The sequence below is a fragment of the Drosophila serrata genome, unplaced genomic scaffold (assembly GCF_035046125.1).
Source record: "Drosophila serrata isolate PLE 108 unplaced genomic scaffold, ASM3504612v1 contig_360, whole genome shotgun sequence".
Lineage (NCBI taxonomy): Eukaryota > Metazoa > Arthropoda > Insecta > Diptera > Drosophilidae > Drosophila > Drosophila serrata.
In genome coordinates this window covers 1,427,415-1,443,484 of record NW_028257258.1, presented here as the reverse complement: position 1 = coordinate 1,443,484, position 16,070 = coordinate 1,427,415, and the positions used below count along the sequence as shown (strand labels likewise).

Here is a 16,070-nt window from a genome sequence, read left to right as displayed (position 1 = left end):
ATTCTTCGAAGGAACATTTATGGAAATAAATTAAAAAGTGATGTTTTCTCTTGAACGGCTGAACGGATTTTGATGAAACATCTACCAAAATGCTTGGAATGCCAATTCCATTCATGGGGCATGCATATTTTATAAAATTGTTCAAATGGTCAATAGGAATATTTTCTGGCGGGCTATTCATCGATACAGTAAATAAATACTAACATATTATATACATTTGACACGGGGATTTTGTTTTTGTAATTTGTAGTGTGACCATTGGCAAAAAAAACCTAGAACCTCACACATCACTTTCTTCGGTATTTTTAATTAAATAGTGTTCAATATTTTTAAATATTTTTTTTATTATTCTTGGGGAATAAAACAATTGTCACATTATAATACACGTTTATTATGAACGATATCAAGCGTTTGAAGGACCAGCAGCGTGAGAAGCATCCCGGATTCGATGGTTACATGGACTGCATGACCCGCTCCCTCTTCACGGGCCTCGCCGCATTCTGTTTGGGTTCGTCGCTGTCTTCTTTATTTTTTTAAAGAATTGCATAATAAATTACACAAATTGCAGGCTTTTCCGGCAGCTACTTTGCACAGAAGATTATACAGTCCCGCATTCGCTACCCGGTCAAGTACAATATCCTTGTTTCCTCCCTGGTGGCTACCGGTGTTTCCTATCAAGTAACTTCGACCCGCACGAAATCCTGCCAGGCGGCGTGGATGGCCTTTGAGGACAAGCATTCCGTGCTTCACGAGAAGACCTTTTAGTTATAGCCAGCTTTAATTAATTAGGTTTAGTCATGTCGAGCCTGCGGACGTGGGTGCGTCTGGCCAGGAGTCTTCCTCTTCCGCGTCCGATGGCCGCGGTGCCCTTGCGCTTTAGGTACACGCAACACCAAGGGGTTAAGGGTATTCGGAACAGGAAGAGATACTTCGAGGCACAGATGCAGGCGGGACAAGGAGTCGATGAGGAAGGTGACATGGAGCAAAAAGAGCAATTAACGGCAGATCCGACAGACATGCGCTTTTTGGATGATCGGTAAGTAAGGGAAAATTGATGTAAATACTTAAATATAACACATTAAGTCTAATTTGTTCATATTTATCCAAAAAATGTAAAGTTTTCTTATTCATTTGTTACACTTTTCATTCCAGCGCCTACGACGAAGTAGCTGGTGGAGCTATGAGGATCACCCGGGATACAGCCAGCGCCCAGCAAGTGCTTATCCTGCAGCCCTACGTTAAATGGGCAGCCAAGCGCCAAAGCAACCCCAACAGCGATGTCCGACCAGAGGATCAACTTGCCGAGGCATCCGCATTAATTCACTCCCTTCCTAACTGGCAGGTAGCCATGGCCCTCAAAGTACCATTGGAAAGTCTCGAGAAGAAGACGCTATTCGGCAGCGGAAAGCTGGTGGAGCTCAAGGCTCTTGTGGCCGATTTGCGACAGGAGCGGCATCTAACCTGCCTTTTTGTTAGCAAAGGAACGCTATCTTTTGCCCAGAAGCGTTTTCTCGAGGCTGAGTTCCGATTGCCAGTGATGGATCGTTACTCGGTGGTCATACAAATCCTAAGGCTGCATGCCACAAGTGCAGAGGCGAGGCTTCAGGTAAGGATTCTTAAATAGCTTACTTAATAATAAAATGATTATTTATAATGCATTTCAGGTGGCAATGGCAGAACTTCCCTATATATGGGCCCAGGCCAAGGATGCAAGTGTAACTCAGACACGGCGCCAGGGATATGCCTTAACTGATTTGCAAAAGGAGATTCTGCGGACCCGTGAACGAAAGTTGCGAGCAGAACTGGATCGTGTGCGCCGGCAGAGGCAGTTGCTGCGCCAGAAACGCAAGCAGCAGAATTATCCCATTGTGGCGGTGGTGGGATATACCAATGCCGGAAAGACTTCGCTGATCAAGGCTCTAACTGTGGAGGATGCGTTACAGCCAAGGAATCAACTATTCGCCACTCTAGATGTGACTGCCCATGCTGGGTGCTTGCCCTGCAACCTGGAAGTCATCTACATGGACACCGTGGGCTTTATGTCTGATCTGCCCACTGGATTATTCGAATGCTTTGTGGCAACCTTAGAGGATGCAATGCTGGCAGTAAGTGGATAATTCTTCGGTTTAATACCAGTTACATTTTCTTCCTTTTTTAAATAGGACGTAATTGTCCACGTCCAGGACTTGTCGCACCCATGCCACGCCGCCCAACGAAGTCATGTGGAAGCCACGCTGCGCTCTCTGGCCTTCAATGTGGCTGGCGGAGATTCCACGGCCAGCCAATTGCCTCCGATAATCGATGTGTACAACAAATGTGATTTGGTACCATGCATCCCCGAAGTTGCTCCAGAGGCAGCTGCGGTGCATCATATTTCAGCCCGATCCCAAACTGGACTGGAACCTCTGCTGGCGGACATTGAACAGCAGATATTAACCGCCACCGGGCGAAGGAAACTGCAGATGCGAGTGCCCAACGGGGGGCCCGAAATGGCCTGGCTTTATAAGAACGCTGCCGTGGTGGAGACCAAAGCGGATGAGGAGAATCCAGAGCGCCTGATGATGCACGTGGTGATAAGCCAACGCACCCTGGACCAATTCAAACGGGAGTTCCTTTGATAATCCTTAGCTTAATAGATTGTTAATAATTAGGTTTCTGACTAATTTCTTTATTATTGCTCTTGTTTTCTTCTGGTTTAGTTACTAGCGAGTGTAGTTAGGAATGGTTGTTGTTGTTATTTTCTCTTTAATTCTTTATATAAATATAAAATTTGCTACCACAAAAATAAAACGAAAAAGGTGTCTAAAAATATGTTTAAGCAGAACATTTTGGTATTGCACTTTGCGCTGGCCTTTTTGTGCTGGGAAAATCAGATAATCTGATCCTTAAGCGGATCAGATATCGGAATCAACCATTATTTTATTTAACTAATGGCAAGTCTTGTGGCTCGCCTCGAAACTATATACATGTGTGTATATATTTGTGTGGTGCTGACTCTTGTGTGTATTGGCACAATTGAATAATTAAAATTAAAAGCAGCGCCATTGAATATAACCAACTTAATAGAAAGTAAAATGAAATACAAACTTAACACCAATTTAAATTAACAAATGCTTAACCCAAAAACAGCTTAAATCTAATATTAAAATAATGCCAACCGTAGCATTATTCAAAAAGCATAATAAAGATATTCCTAAATAATTTTAAGAAAAGGTCACCGCCGAATATTTCTTAAAATAATGTTTTCTTCCAAAATTTAAAGTTTTTTATGTTTTTTGAAAGAATTTTCTTAATTTCACTTTTTAGTATAATCTTATGTTAACCAAATCTTTTAAATTGTTATATTTTTTGTCACTTTAGATGGGTAACATTTCCTTGGCTAAAAATATATAGAATATATATATTTCGATGGGATCTACCATTTTTCTCTATACAAAAATTTGTTGATCAAAATTCGATTTATGAAAGTGCTTATTTCTTTTGGCTTTTTTTGTGAATTTCATTTGTTTGTTTTCCATGGCGTAACGAACATAAAATATCAGTTTCTGAGGCTTAAAGATAAACTCTAGCTTTCTCTCGTACAAACACACTATATAGGATGATGGCACGATTTTCCTTGGCATATAATCTTTAGGCCATTATTTATCTCTGAGCAATATTAAGCAATTTTCAAAAGGCGTAAAAAACGTGCTTGTAAATTATTAAATTCATATATTTTGATCAGAGAATTTAATTTGGGAATGTATGTTTCTTTTAGGATATCAAATCTAAATAAATATATAAAAAAAAAACATTGAATTAATGTTAATTAAATTATTCATAAACTTTACTCTCTCCCAGGCAAATATTACTTAATATTGCTCATTAACTACCCAGCCCCTTTTTGATTCTGAATTTGTAGTTTGCCATTTAAATCGAGTATACCAAACACCCCAAACTTAAACCTATGTGAAGGAATGGGAGGATTCAATGAGCCAGCGGAGAAGCTGCTTGAGCGGAGCCACAACCACAATGAAGAACAGAATGCAGATGATGCGACAATTCTTGAGCAGGCCGACAACAAACTGAATGAATTGTATGGACAATGAAAACAAAATTGTACTACACTGCTTGGGATTGAGCTCGGAGTCCAGACTGCGATCAGTTTCCGTTCCCCTTGCTGCCTCCTCCCCCGTCGGCCTCTTACCATTTGCCAGTTATAATTTGGCTATGTGGAACTGGGCCTGCTGGTTGGCCGCCGTTGAGTATTGGGCGAATGGCATTAATTGACAATACTCGAGCAGCTGTCTCTCCAGCTCCTCAAGGCACTTCCCAGGCGTTCCGGGGATCTTCAACTGCCCAGAGTCTCGGCTCTTGAGCAAATAGCCCCTTTGTATTAGAGCGTAGATGGCAATATTTAGGTTATCCAGCGCCAAGCAATACGGATGAACGTGGAAGGCAGTTCCGCCGGGCTGCTGTAGCAGCTGTTCCACATGCTCCTGGACGCAAACGAGGAGATCTTTGTTGCTAAATTCAATATCCAAAGGAATCTGAAAAGATTTAAGATATATTAGAAAACGAAGGGTAAAAATTTATATAAATTACTCACTTTTCTTAAGGCGACCACCAACTGGTAGTAGAGACACAGGAATGGGGCGAGGGCGGCCAATATGACATGCGCGCACTCGTTATCCTGTACCCTGATCCTTCCATTCTTCGCCACGTCCACAACCCGCTCGTCGAGGAGCAGTTTTAGATGCGTCTCGAACTCTGCAGCCTCGCGGTTCGATTCAATGATAAACTCATGCTGAAACAATTCATCCATGTTGGTTACATGCGCATGAAGAGCACTCAAAGTAGAATCGTATGAGATGCTTGAAGAATCCAGGCACTTCTGTTGACTCCTTTGCTCCTTGAGTGCCGCCAGCAAGAGATAGGCCGGTCTAGCCAGCCAGAACATGCAGGGATTCACGTAGAGCTGAAGAGCCAGCATGGGAACTGCCACCGCCATGGTTTGCGGACAGAGCGCATGAGCTTTCAGTCGCTTCACATCGATCTTATCCGCCAATTGCTTGGCTGCCATCGGTGTGAACTGCAATCGAGCGTTGACAAAATGCAGGATATTTGAGTGTATCTCCACAGCATCAATAATATCGGCCTTAATGCTGCCTGGCTTGGTGCTGACATGTGCTCCCAGTTGCTCGAAGATGCGCTTCAGATGTAGAACACCCCGGGATAGCTCATCAATGGTGACACTCTTTTGGGCATACAATTGACTGGCGTAGTACAGGCTCAGCAGATTAAAAGTAGTGATCACAATGCGTCGCTGTTGCTGATAGATAATCTCATTGGCCAGCTGCTTTACCAGATCCACCTCCTGTCGGTTTAACTTTTGTAGCTGTCCTCCTACACCGGCGCGCTGCATCCGCTGGGCACTGTCGTGTCCAAAGAATTCCTTTACGGAAATTGGCTCTCCAAAGTCCAAGAACATCTTTCCAAACCGCTCATCTATGATTTTTAAAGCCTTAAAGAAACCTTTTGTGGACTCCTTGGGTTTCGGCACTCCAAGAAGCTCATAGACGAATAGTTGCTCCTCCAGGACCCGCTCGTAGGCGACACTAACTGGCACAATCATCACATCCGGAACTTCACCGGTGAAGTAAGGTAATAATGCCATCGACAGAAGGCCAATCTTTGGCACGAGAGCTTTAAAATTCCGTGAACGAGTGCCCTCGATGAAGAACTCCACGCCGATGTGATAATTGGCCACCAGAGCGTACATGTACTCCCGGAAAATATCCCAATAAAGCTCATCGTTGGAGAAACTGCGACGCATAAAGAAGGCTCCAGTTTTCCTAAGCATGGTGCCCATACCAAACATAGAATGGAAATCTGAAAATAATAATAAACATTAGCTATAATTTATCTGATAGATAGAACACTCGAAGATTAGGCTGTTTGAATTCTACACTTTATTAACTATTTTGATTTAACTTGAGTAATTTGTTAAACAAAATCAATTTAAATTTGTGACATCATTCAACGGAAGCGTGAAATCCGTGAACCAAATTATAAAAATGACACATTCATTTGCTAATTAAACTAATGTCAATGCAAACATAGGGTGTAATTATCGCTAGGTAAAAAAAGTTAATTAGGTATTGACAATACGATAAATGACATGCTAACTAATTAATAATTTAAGCACATTTGTTGGCAATACACTTGAATTTGTATATTATGCAAGTGTTTATCGCAAATAAATTAATTCAAAACTATTAAACAAGCAGCATACATTTATACTTTTCAATGGAAATGAGTAATCTTGTTAGAAAAAATGTTTAATAAACTAATCAGTAAAAGAAAAGTAGTATTAACAGCGAGTAGTAAATTCACAATCATAAATAAATAACCTCTAATCGAAACGTTGGCCAAATGTGGCCTTTGCTCTTTTTCCTTTATACATGTTATTATTTAATCTTCAAAGGATTAATTTAATACATACCCATTCCGGCGGCTATTCCAGGTATCTCGATGTCGTAGTAATAACAGATGTACGACATTAGGATAAAGTCCATATAGCTGCGATGGCTGGGAAGATAGAGCACCGGACACTTGCCCATATCCTTGCGCACATTCAGCATGCTGGCGGAATTCACGTAGAATCCATCGCAGATCCTCTTGCCAATGGCTGTGATGGCGATACCACACCAGCGAATAATGGCCATGTTACGATCCAGGCCGATCTCCTCAATGATCTCCTTGGCCTGGCGCTCCAACTGCTTAACCGGCTGACCCGATTCCTTAGCATAATGCTCCAGAATGGATCGCAGTTTCTCACTCTTCAGGACGTGCTGCTTGAGCTTCAAGGGATTGAGATACTTCTCGAACTCATAGGCCACCTGGGGATTGAACTCTCTGGTCATGGAGGCCTCATTACCCGCTGCTATGATGTTCTTGAAGTTAAGCATATAATCGGCGGCACTAGGTGACTTTTTCTCCTCCTGATCGCTGGGTTCACTTCCTCCTGCTCCGCCTCCTCCACCTCCGGTTGCCGTGACTGGATTCCGCTCCATCTCGCTGCGTTGCACCTGCGGAAATACGGAAAGCAATGTGCGTGGGGCTGTTGAGAATCTCTGGAGGTAACTAAAAATAAAACGGCAACGTCGAGTGCGGTGCCATTTGACGAATCAACTGACAAGCAACCCGGGCCCCACTTAACAGACATGACACACACCGACACACTGTCATATACACCTCGCACACACTGTTTGCTGAGATATAGCTTGCACCGGGAAAAATATTTACACAGAAATTAACCAACAAAAACAAAAACCAATAACAAAGTCGTTGCCTTCAGTTAAATAAATAAGCAAAGGCGGCTTTGGTTTAACGTATTTCCCATAAATGTAAACTCTAAAATATAAAAACTGTAGGTTTTCTCAAAATACATTTCAACTTTGGCACGTTTTAATTATTTACTTATATAAAATATAAAAATAGTTTTTAGTTTTACCCCTAAACCTTTTCAAAGCTTTTATAACACAGGGCACAACGTCACACACATTCATATTAGTGAATTTAAAAGGAAATTCGTAATGTTTTTTTTACGATCTGAGCTAAGAATATATGAATATTCATTCATATATTTCTCTTAGTGCAAAGGAAGATAGTAAATCTAACCCAAGCAGTTTAGGTAATCAACGACCATTGGCAAGCCACAAGCACTAGGCGGCATTGCGTGTTAAAGGTGAGCACATTGTATAGTACTATATACATTCATTTAAAATTAAAAAACCTCGCATAACTTAAGCCGAGTCTAAAGAGTTGTGCAAAGCTCAGTGTACCTTGGGCCGCTCCCCCAAAAATTGCACATATTATGACTGAAGCGTGCTTAAAGTTTCACAAAAATTATAAAAAAAAGGTTGTGTTTTAATAGCTAAGAATACACTGAACGAAATTAGAGACATTTGAAGATTGTTGATAGATAGTTAATTGATTAGAGAAATTTATTTTAATCCCATTTTAAGGCTCATTTTTAGTGAATTTAACGATCTACATATGTAAAAGATCACCTTAAGAAAAAGATAACTAGTGAACCACGACGGCCGATATCATCGACGTCACTCATCAGGTGAGGCGCAACACACACCTGGGACAGGTTAAAGAAAGGCAAAGTAAATAAACAGCGTCAAAGCTACCACTGAACGGGCTTAGCCATAAAACCAAACACACCCTCTCATGCACACACACACGCACTCCTGCTGAAGATAAAGCCGTAGAAAACACCTGATAGACGCCGATTAGAAGCGGGTAAACTAAACCACGCATGGCAACGGGTAAGGGGAATTAAAAATTTATAAGAATAATGCAACTTTAGACGGTGACAGTTGGTCTTGCTCTCACAAAATAATGTCACATTTAATTCCAGGTAGCAATTCGCACATTTGGCCATTCCATTTAACCGGCAATTTGCGGCGGCTTTAAAGCATTAACTTTAATTTCGCAAAATAACACATATTAACTGGGTAAATGCACTTTTCGACAAAAAAAAACTTTCTATTTATACACCTCACACAGGTCATTGGAAAGCATGCTGACTAATTGGTTACGTATGTCACACACTATCGAATAATCCATATATTTTTTCGGCTCAGATAAGGCGTTCCTATTACCGAAACCAATTTAAAAATGAATCACGTTACAGATAGTGGAGCACAGGTGATTAGTAATGGGGATTTTATCGGGGTAATTGAACTTTTCTAGGGATTACAGGGTATTCGCTAGTTGATTTACCGGTCTACGCACTGGGGTAAAATTCAATACGAGCTGCTGTGGCCGGAATTTTTAGGTAACGCTTCTCGCAATGTTCGAGGTCGCCGCTTTTTAATGCATTTACTTCACCGCACAAGCCCGACAATTTACTTTAGAATGTGCAATTTATTTTTGATCTGCTTGACCGAGTTTTAACGATTTTAGCAGCAGCAGCGGCGCGGCTGTTTTGTTTTGTTGACGAAAAACATAAAACATATGCAGCAGCTGCGCAGTGTTGTTTAGCTTTTTTCAGGCTATATCTGGTATATTCGAAAATGGAAAAGCTCGCAAAGCTTGCAACTAGCTTTTAGCCAAAAAATAGCTGTTCCGTTAAATATTACATCGGATAAATATGGATATTAAATATTCATCTCTTCCTAACTGAAACATTAAAGTTACTTGTTATTAATTTGCTCCTGAAATTTAACATCCCCGTTTTAGTTTACATTTTACATTTTACAAGTGTAAAAAGAATTTTACTGTCATATGATTATTATTATTATTAGGGGTATTTATTGAGCGAAGATTTAAATACTCAAAGTTTTTAATGAAAAAAATAAAAATGTACTATGCCAACTGATACATTTTTGTTCTCATTTCCTAATTCTCCTACAGAAATATATATAATTACAAAAATTTCTAATCATACATAAATTTGAACGCTCTCAAGTTTTTAATGGCATAAAATAAACAAAACTACATATATAAAATCCAATTTAGAAATTTTACTTACTGTCTGTGAAGGTTTTCCTAGGTTTTATCCACTATATTTGGTTTCCACTGTACTTTCCGCACTGAAACTGGTTTGGAAAGCTTTCATCGCCAGCTTTCGCTCATATCTGGTGGCAACCTCTTGGTTATATCGCAACTCACTGGTCGTTGGTCGTTTGTGGTTTTAGGTCTCGAATTTGCATTGCGCAAAGTGCAAAACTCAGCGGAAAAATCTAGCAACATCATCATGTCATTTTGGAGCCACGTACTGGATGCCTTGCTGGCACTGGTCCACATCCTAACCGACCGCCTGCTGGAGTTCGCTCTGGGTTGGTATTTGGGTCCGTTCAAACGGGTTCCTGGTCCGCCGAGCCTAGAGCAGCAGGTATTGCTCAGCAAGAGCGCCGTTGAGCTGGCCCAACTGATAAGGGAACGAAAGACGCGAAGTTACGACATCGTCAAAGCCTATTGTGAGCGAATCGAAAGCGTTAACCGGGATCTTAATGCCGTGGTGGATGGACCATTCCCGGAGGCCTTGGATCAGGCACGCGAAATCGATCGGAAGTTGTCCAAAAAGGAGTACAGCGACGAGGACTTCCGGCGCCAGCCGTTCCTGGGAGTGCCCTTCACCACCAAGGATAGTACCGCCGTGGCCGGAAAACTCCACACTTTGGGTCTTCTGTCTCGAAAATCGGAACGGTCGTCCACGGATGCAGAGTGCGTGCGGTTGATGAAGGAGAGCGGAGCCATTATCATAGCTACCAGTAATGTGCCCGAGGTAAACAAGTGGATTGAGTCCAGAAATATGCTGATTGGCGGAACCAACAATCCCTATGATCTCCGAAGGTCTGTGGGCGGCTCTTCAGGTGGAGAAGCCGCTCTCATTGCCGCCTGTTGCACGGGCTTTGGCCTGGGAACCGACATTGGTGGCTCGATTAGAATACCCGCTTTCAACTGTGGCGTTTTCGGACATAAGCCCACTGCCGGAGCCGTCAATATGGCCGGATGTACATTCCGAACTGGCAAGGAAAAGGAAACGATGGTGTGTGCCGGACCCATGAGCCGTTTCGGGCGGGATTTGTTGCCCATGATGCAGGTTCTCATCGAACCTTCGCTGAAATCCAAGCTGAAACTGGATGAGCAGGTAGATCTGAAGCGTCTCCGTTACTTCTATGTGGCCTCAAACGGCATGGCCCAGTGCAATCCTGTAAACAGAGAAACGGAAAGAGTTATGTACAAGATCCGAAAGCATTTCGAGAGTGTCAGCGGTAAAGAAGTGCGTCATGCCAACATACCCAATACCAAGCTGACCGGGAAGATGTGGCGTTACTGGATGACCCAGGAACCGGCCAACTTTAATCTGTTGCTGGGAAACGGTGCCGAACTCAATCCATTTGTAGAGCTTTTCAAGAAACTCCTGGGACAAAGCGACTACAGCATGGCCGCTATCTACGGACTGATTGACAGCGTCCTGCCCAAGGAATCGGAGAGATTGATGCGGGAGGCCACCACGAAATGCAAAAGGGCGTTGGAGGAGCTGCTGGGTGACGATGGGGTCCTGTTTTATCACAGTTCTCCGAGGACAGCACCGTTCCACTTCTACCCGCTGGTCAAGTTCAACGATTTCGCGTACTTCAGCCTCTTCAATGTGCTCCGACTGCCGGCTACTCAGGTCCCCATGGGTCTGGACTCGAAGGGGGTGCCTCTCGGCATCCAGGTTGTGGCCAATGCGAATAACGATCGGCTGTGTCTGGCTGTGGCTGAGGAGCTGGAGCGAACATTTGGCGGTTGGGTGCCGCCATTTCCCCTGAAGCAGTAGAGATTTATGCAAAACGATGAAATTATTGTTAAACTGTTGTAATTTAGGTGTTGGTAATCGCTGGAGACTGTCGCTTGTGGCCTTGTTACAGGGAACTAATAAAATTGTACACTCTTTTATACAAATTTTTAGTTTTCTTAGCTTTTTCACTCGCGGTTGTTTACAACTTGCAAATGTAGAAAAACTGAAATCAGCTGTTGGTTGGACGCTGATCTGGCAACCTTTCGACTGTTGTTTAAGGATGCCAGACCGATGGCCTCTTTCTTGAATTATGGCGCAAAGTTTATTGTTTGACGTTTTTAACAATTGATTGTTTACCTGTCTTAGAATGTTTATATTGATGAAATTAATATTTAATAACTTATAAATTTAATTTTTAATATTGTGAAATAGCCCTAAATCTCAATACAATTCAGTGCCAAAATAAATATTTATGTGATATTTTTTTGGTATTAATCGTATACCCACATAATCATCGCGATCAGTACCTTCGATAAATTGTTCGATGTTGTTCTATCGATATGCAAGTTACATTTTTGCGGGAGAAAAGAAGAAGAATAGTTTTGCTTTGCTGTGTATGTGATTAAAATTGTAAAAAATCAACTAAAAACCGTGCGGTAACCGTATAAAAAACGCGTAAACGAGTGCAATGTGTTAGCTTCTATTATAGGGTAGTGATTTCTTAATGATACGGATAACGGGCAGTGCTGTGTTAACTGGTGGCAGTCGTGCGGTGGCAGAAAAAATTTGCAGGTGTGTTCTTCTTCTTCCAATGGCTAATTGGGAATCTTCTTTAACATGTATCCTCTTTCCCTCTCCTTTTAGGTATTGATTAGAAATGTGAAATCTTCGTAAGTCTTTCCCCTTGCTACAGTCATGCAGTAGGACCTTTGAACTCTGCTGCCCGGGCGGCGGTGATAAATGGATCTGGTGTCAGGAAACACTTAACCCACAAACTTCCAGGAGCCTGGGAATTTAGTTGGGGGTTCGAAGATGTTGTCGCGCTGTCAACAATTAATTTGTCCACACACACACATGCACGCACACACTCGGGCACTCACTTTACACATTGACAACTTCGGGGAAAGGCGAAGCCCCTTTTCTTGGGGACTGCAAGGAGCAGGATGTGCAATTTGCGTGTGCGTGCCAGTGAAAGTGCTCACCCCCTTCACATATCTTCATTCATGCTTACAACCCCCCTTCGTTATGGGCTTTGGCAAAGGGTATTATGATATTGACCAAACGTTTTCACCGCAAACTGGGCTATTACGATTTTTTGAACCTGTGCGATATTGATATTGCGAAACTCATATTTAATAGGATTATTTCTTTAGTTGTTTATACTTGTTATTTTTAAAATTAATTGATTTATACGATTTGAATTATGTAAACTTTAGTTATTTATCCCGAGTAGGTATTATAGGTTTCGATACCAAAAGCAGCATTCCTTATTGGCCATAAATTTGGTGCAACTGAGGAGGTGACTTTGCACCCTGTCTCATCTGGCTTGGCATTTGTCTAATTCATTTGCTCCCGCCACTCCGTCTGGATCCACCTCTTCGTCCGACTCGGTTCCGCTGACCAAGCGGCAAATATGCCTTAATATTCGAAATGGACCGGCAAAAGTCAAGTGTGGGCGCGTGTGCAATTGTCCAAGTATTACGACTTTTCCTCCCATTGCCTGCTTTTGTTGTTTGTCGCTTCTGTTTATGTCTCTTGCCCTGTTTCGTTTCGGTTAGGCTGTGTTTCTGTTTTTGAAATATTAACGACGCCCTTTTGCTGTTTTTTTGTTTCTCCCCCTGTTTACCCCTCATCGTCTCAGTTCATAACTTTGCTTTCAAGTGTTTTTGCCTGCATTTTATGTATTTGCTGGGATTATCTTTTAACAATGGATTCCATTTCCTGCCACACCACAATATCGTATGTAAATATGGACGTTATGCGTGTGGAGTGGAGATACTACCAAACTTTAAGGGACTTTGTAGGTCTGCTGGGGATTCTAATAGCATTGTGGATAGAAAAGCAATATAATCGTGGCTATATTTATTCCAAAACTTTGAATTTAACTACAATTTTAAAGCTTCTTACTCAGAATTTAGATTAAAACTTAAAGCTTCTGTTTTTCTATAAATATCTCCTCAAATAACATATTTACGTAAGAATTTGCACTCTAAGCTTACACATTCCTTTACAAAATTCAATGTTATCCTTTTTGGGGACTCAAATGTGAAATTATGAACATGAAAGGGAAGATATTCAGTATCCGCGCATCGTCGTTGGGCCTTTGACAAATCCACAAATCCAGCCACTAAACAGCAATTTTTTATGGACTCCGACGGCCATCCCGAACAAGGCACATTTGCCTATGCAAAAAAAAAAAATAAAAAAGTAGTTGGACTTTGTTCTTTTTTTTACTGATTATTTGCTGTAGGAAAAACGTCTACATTGTTGGAATTCCTTTTGCAAAAATTGCCACGTGACACAAAGGCGTCTGGAGCACACACAGAGAGCGCCTTTTATTGGCCTGACTCCGCCAAATGTGTATGGTTGGTCGGGTGGTGGTTGGTGGTACTAGCTTTTTGTGGGGTTCCTGGGGCTCATAGGACTCATAGGGCTCGTGGTGCTGCTGGCCCAAGCACAATAGGCCCGAAAATGACGTTGCAACAATTAATGTGAACAGTTTTGCAGTCGTCCTCGACGCTGTCGTCGTTGTTTGGACGTGATTTATAACGTGCATAAAATTTGCGGTCCCTGGCAAGAGCACCTACCCGACCGAAATGCCACAATGCCAGCCCCCAAAAATTTGTCAAGGGGCATTTTTGGACGGAGCTGCGTTTTCCGGAAGATCTAGTTCGGTTCGTGATTGATTAACTAAATGGAAAAGGACTTTATTGTTAAAGTAAGGCAAGCTAAGGGAAATAATTTTAAGTCTTAAAAAATTATTAAATCAATTAATCTTATAAATTTATATTAATTTATTAGGTGTGTAATATAAAATGCTTAGTATTTATTATATTATACCAAACTATATCAGAAAACTCATATGCTATCATGCCAGTTAAACATATTAATGAATATCTTATAGGTAGATCTTTTCCAAATAATCTTAATCACCAAGTCTTTATTAAACATTCATTAAATCATTATAAATTCATAAATTAAAGTCATTTAAAATGCTTTAATGATACCACAACCATTATATATATAATTAAGTAATTCCGAGTTCCTGAACCAGTAACAAGTTTCCATCCTAAAGGACATTTTAACCATCTCTGATGTTTTGCTTTTTGTGGTTTCGGGACTCTCCACTTACCACGCCCCCTTACGTAATTTATTGATAGTTGCCAGTTTCAGTTTCGCCTCTAATAAGCTGTCCCTTTCCTCAGAGTTCTCACCCTCACTTCATTCCATTGTGTCTGGGGCGTTGCATATTTGAAAACTATTCGAAATGTGTGATAATTTATGTGGCACATACAAATTACATAATCGTTTTGCCGTTTATGCAAATTAATTGAAAACTTCACCCGCAATCCCAATAAAAAAAAAATCCCCCCTCTGATCTCGTCTGTTGTTTTCCTTTTCAATTTGTATTCCACTCCAAATCTTTGTCTACATTGTCCTGGGCCGTCTGGCTTTTGCCGTTTCGTGTTATCCCCATGTTTTCCCTTTTTTGGTATTTTTGCAGTTGGTGCAATTTTTTCCTTTCCAATTTACAATAAAATTCAATAAGGTGTTGGGCATGGACTTAATGGAGATTGACTGACAGTAACTGCCAAATGTGTTCCGGGGCTTTGTCCTCGTGTGTGTTCGTGTGAGTAATGCAACTTTATGTGTACTATATATTGGCTCGTGTGTGCCTTATATTTTTGTAAATCTAAGTCTGCCTCTAAGTCGCTTCGATATGTTTGGAAAAAAAAGTACTAAAATACCTTGGGTTTGACATCCGGACACGTTGGAAGCAACATAGAAATATTGTAAAAACCTTGAATCAGTTGAATATGAAATATGTTCTTTAACTTTATATGAATTACTTAAGCTTTAAAAGGACTTTAATGATGGATCTGGATCTGCATCTAATTAGGTATTCCTTTAGCTTTTATTGAGCTACAACTTATGTAAGCAATCATTTTAATGCTTATTTTTCACAAAATTTATATAATAATATAATATTAATTATACATTTAGTTTTAAATTGTATATTTTATAAATCATTTTTCTTTTATTTTATTTACCGTCCTAGCTGTTTAAGCAAATATTTTTTTATTTTTTTATTTATGTTTATTCACTTTCATATTTTTATACTCTTTGCTTCCGCCCATGAATGTGCCGTTACTTTCATTACTGCAAATGCCATGGCAACACTGGATGGTAGCAATTTTTAACACGCATACGCACTGTTGCACTTGCATAAAACATAATGTCTCCATTTCAGTATTATCTCTTGCCGCTGCTCTCTTTTGCCGCTTTTTTCAAGGGAAATGCAGAATTTTTTAATTTTTAAAACTAGCAAATATAACAAATTGCAAGTACTGAGAGCTGGGGGCTTGCACTACCACCAAAGAAATGACTCTCCACCATTTTCCAACCTCTGCACAATCAGCAGAAGTCAGCCAGCTATGAACAAAAGTTAAACAGACAAAACTGAGTGCAAAGTGAACGCTGGTGGGTGGGAAGGACAGTGGGTGGGCGCCCAAGCAGTTGACATTTATAAATTTCACACGCGGGGCGCGTGAAATTCCGACGCCAT

At 41.1% G+C, this 16,070-nt stretch overlaps 5 protein-coding genes across 9 annotated transcripts in view; 4 read left to right on the top strand and 1 right to left on the bottom strand.

Annotated features, from left to right (window-relative positions):
- Positions 1–270: 270 nt before the first annotated feature.
- Positions 271–956, top strand: LOC110191747 (transmembrane protein 141). The gene is made up of 2 exons (XM_020962683.2): positions 271–508; positions 569–956. The coding sequence occupies exons 1-2, from the start codon at positions 394–396 to the stop codon at positions 763–765; spliced, it is 312 nt and encodes a 103-aa protein (XP_020818342.1). The 5' UTR covers positions 271–393; the 3' UTR covers positions 766–956.
- On the top strand, positions 569–2,809 carry LOC110191746 (putative GTP-binding protein 6). The gene is made up of 4 exons (XM_020962682.2): positions 569–1,036; positions 1,153–1,606; positions 1,665–2,105; positions 2,163–2,809. The coding sequence occupies exons 1-4, from the start codon at positions 798–800 to the stop codon at positions 2,616–2,618; spliced, it is 1,590 nt and encodes a 529-aa protein (XP_020818341.2). The 5' UTR covers positions 569–797; the 3' UTR covers positions 2,619–2,809.
- On the bottom strand, positions 2,648–9,649 carry Gnpat (dihydroxyacetone phosphate acyltransferase). 3 transcript variants are annotated; one of them, XM_086838905.1, is made up of 4 exons: positions 9,527–9,649; positions 6,485–7,070; positions 4,589–5,871; positions 2,648–4,529 (listed from the first exon to the last, which is right to left on the bottom strand). In XM_086838905.1, exons 2-4 carry the CDS (start codon positions 7,053–7,055, stop codon positions 4,197–4,199), a joined length of 2,187 nt encoding a protein of 728 aa, XP_086695031.1. In that variant the 5' UTR covers positions 7,056–7,070; positions 9,527–9,649; the 3' UTR covers positions 2,648–4,196. The 3 variants fall into 3 exon arrangements, with proteins under 3 accessions (XP_086695031.1, XP_020818615.2, XP_086695030.1); XM_020962956.2 differs by lacking the exon at positions 9,527–9,649 and adding an exon at positions 8,776–9,034; XM_086838904.1 differs by lacking the exon at positions 9,527–9,649 and adding an exon at positions 8,788–9,034.
- A 102-nt stretch (positions 9,650–9,751) lies between these two features.
- On the top strand, positions 9,752–11,448 carry LOC110191943 (fatty-acid amide hydrolase 2). The gene has a single exon (XM_020962963.2). The coding sequence runs from the start codon at positions 9,752–9,754 to the stop codon at positions 11,321–11,323; it is 1,572 nt and encodes a 523-aa protein (XP_020818622.1). The 3' UTR covers positions 11,324–11,448.
- Positions 11,449–11,865: 417 nt separating this feature from the next.
- The window catches only part of msi (RNA-binding protein musashi), a 138,272-nt gene continuing 134,067 nt past the window's right edge, over positions 11,866–16,070 (top strand). Inside the window, exon 1 of one of the 3 annotated variants that reach the window (XM_086838918.1) lies at positions 11,866–12,076. Coding sequence is in view for 1 of the 3 variants with exons in the window: in XM_086838920.1 (XP_086695046.1) it covers positions 12,009–12,076 (68 nt within the window). In the remaining 2 variants the exon portion in view is untranslated. The remainder of the gene's footprint in view (positions 12,077–16,070) is intronic. The other 2 variants (XM_086838912.1, XM_086838920.1) reach the window with 2 other exon arrangements.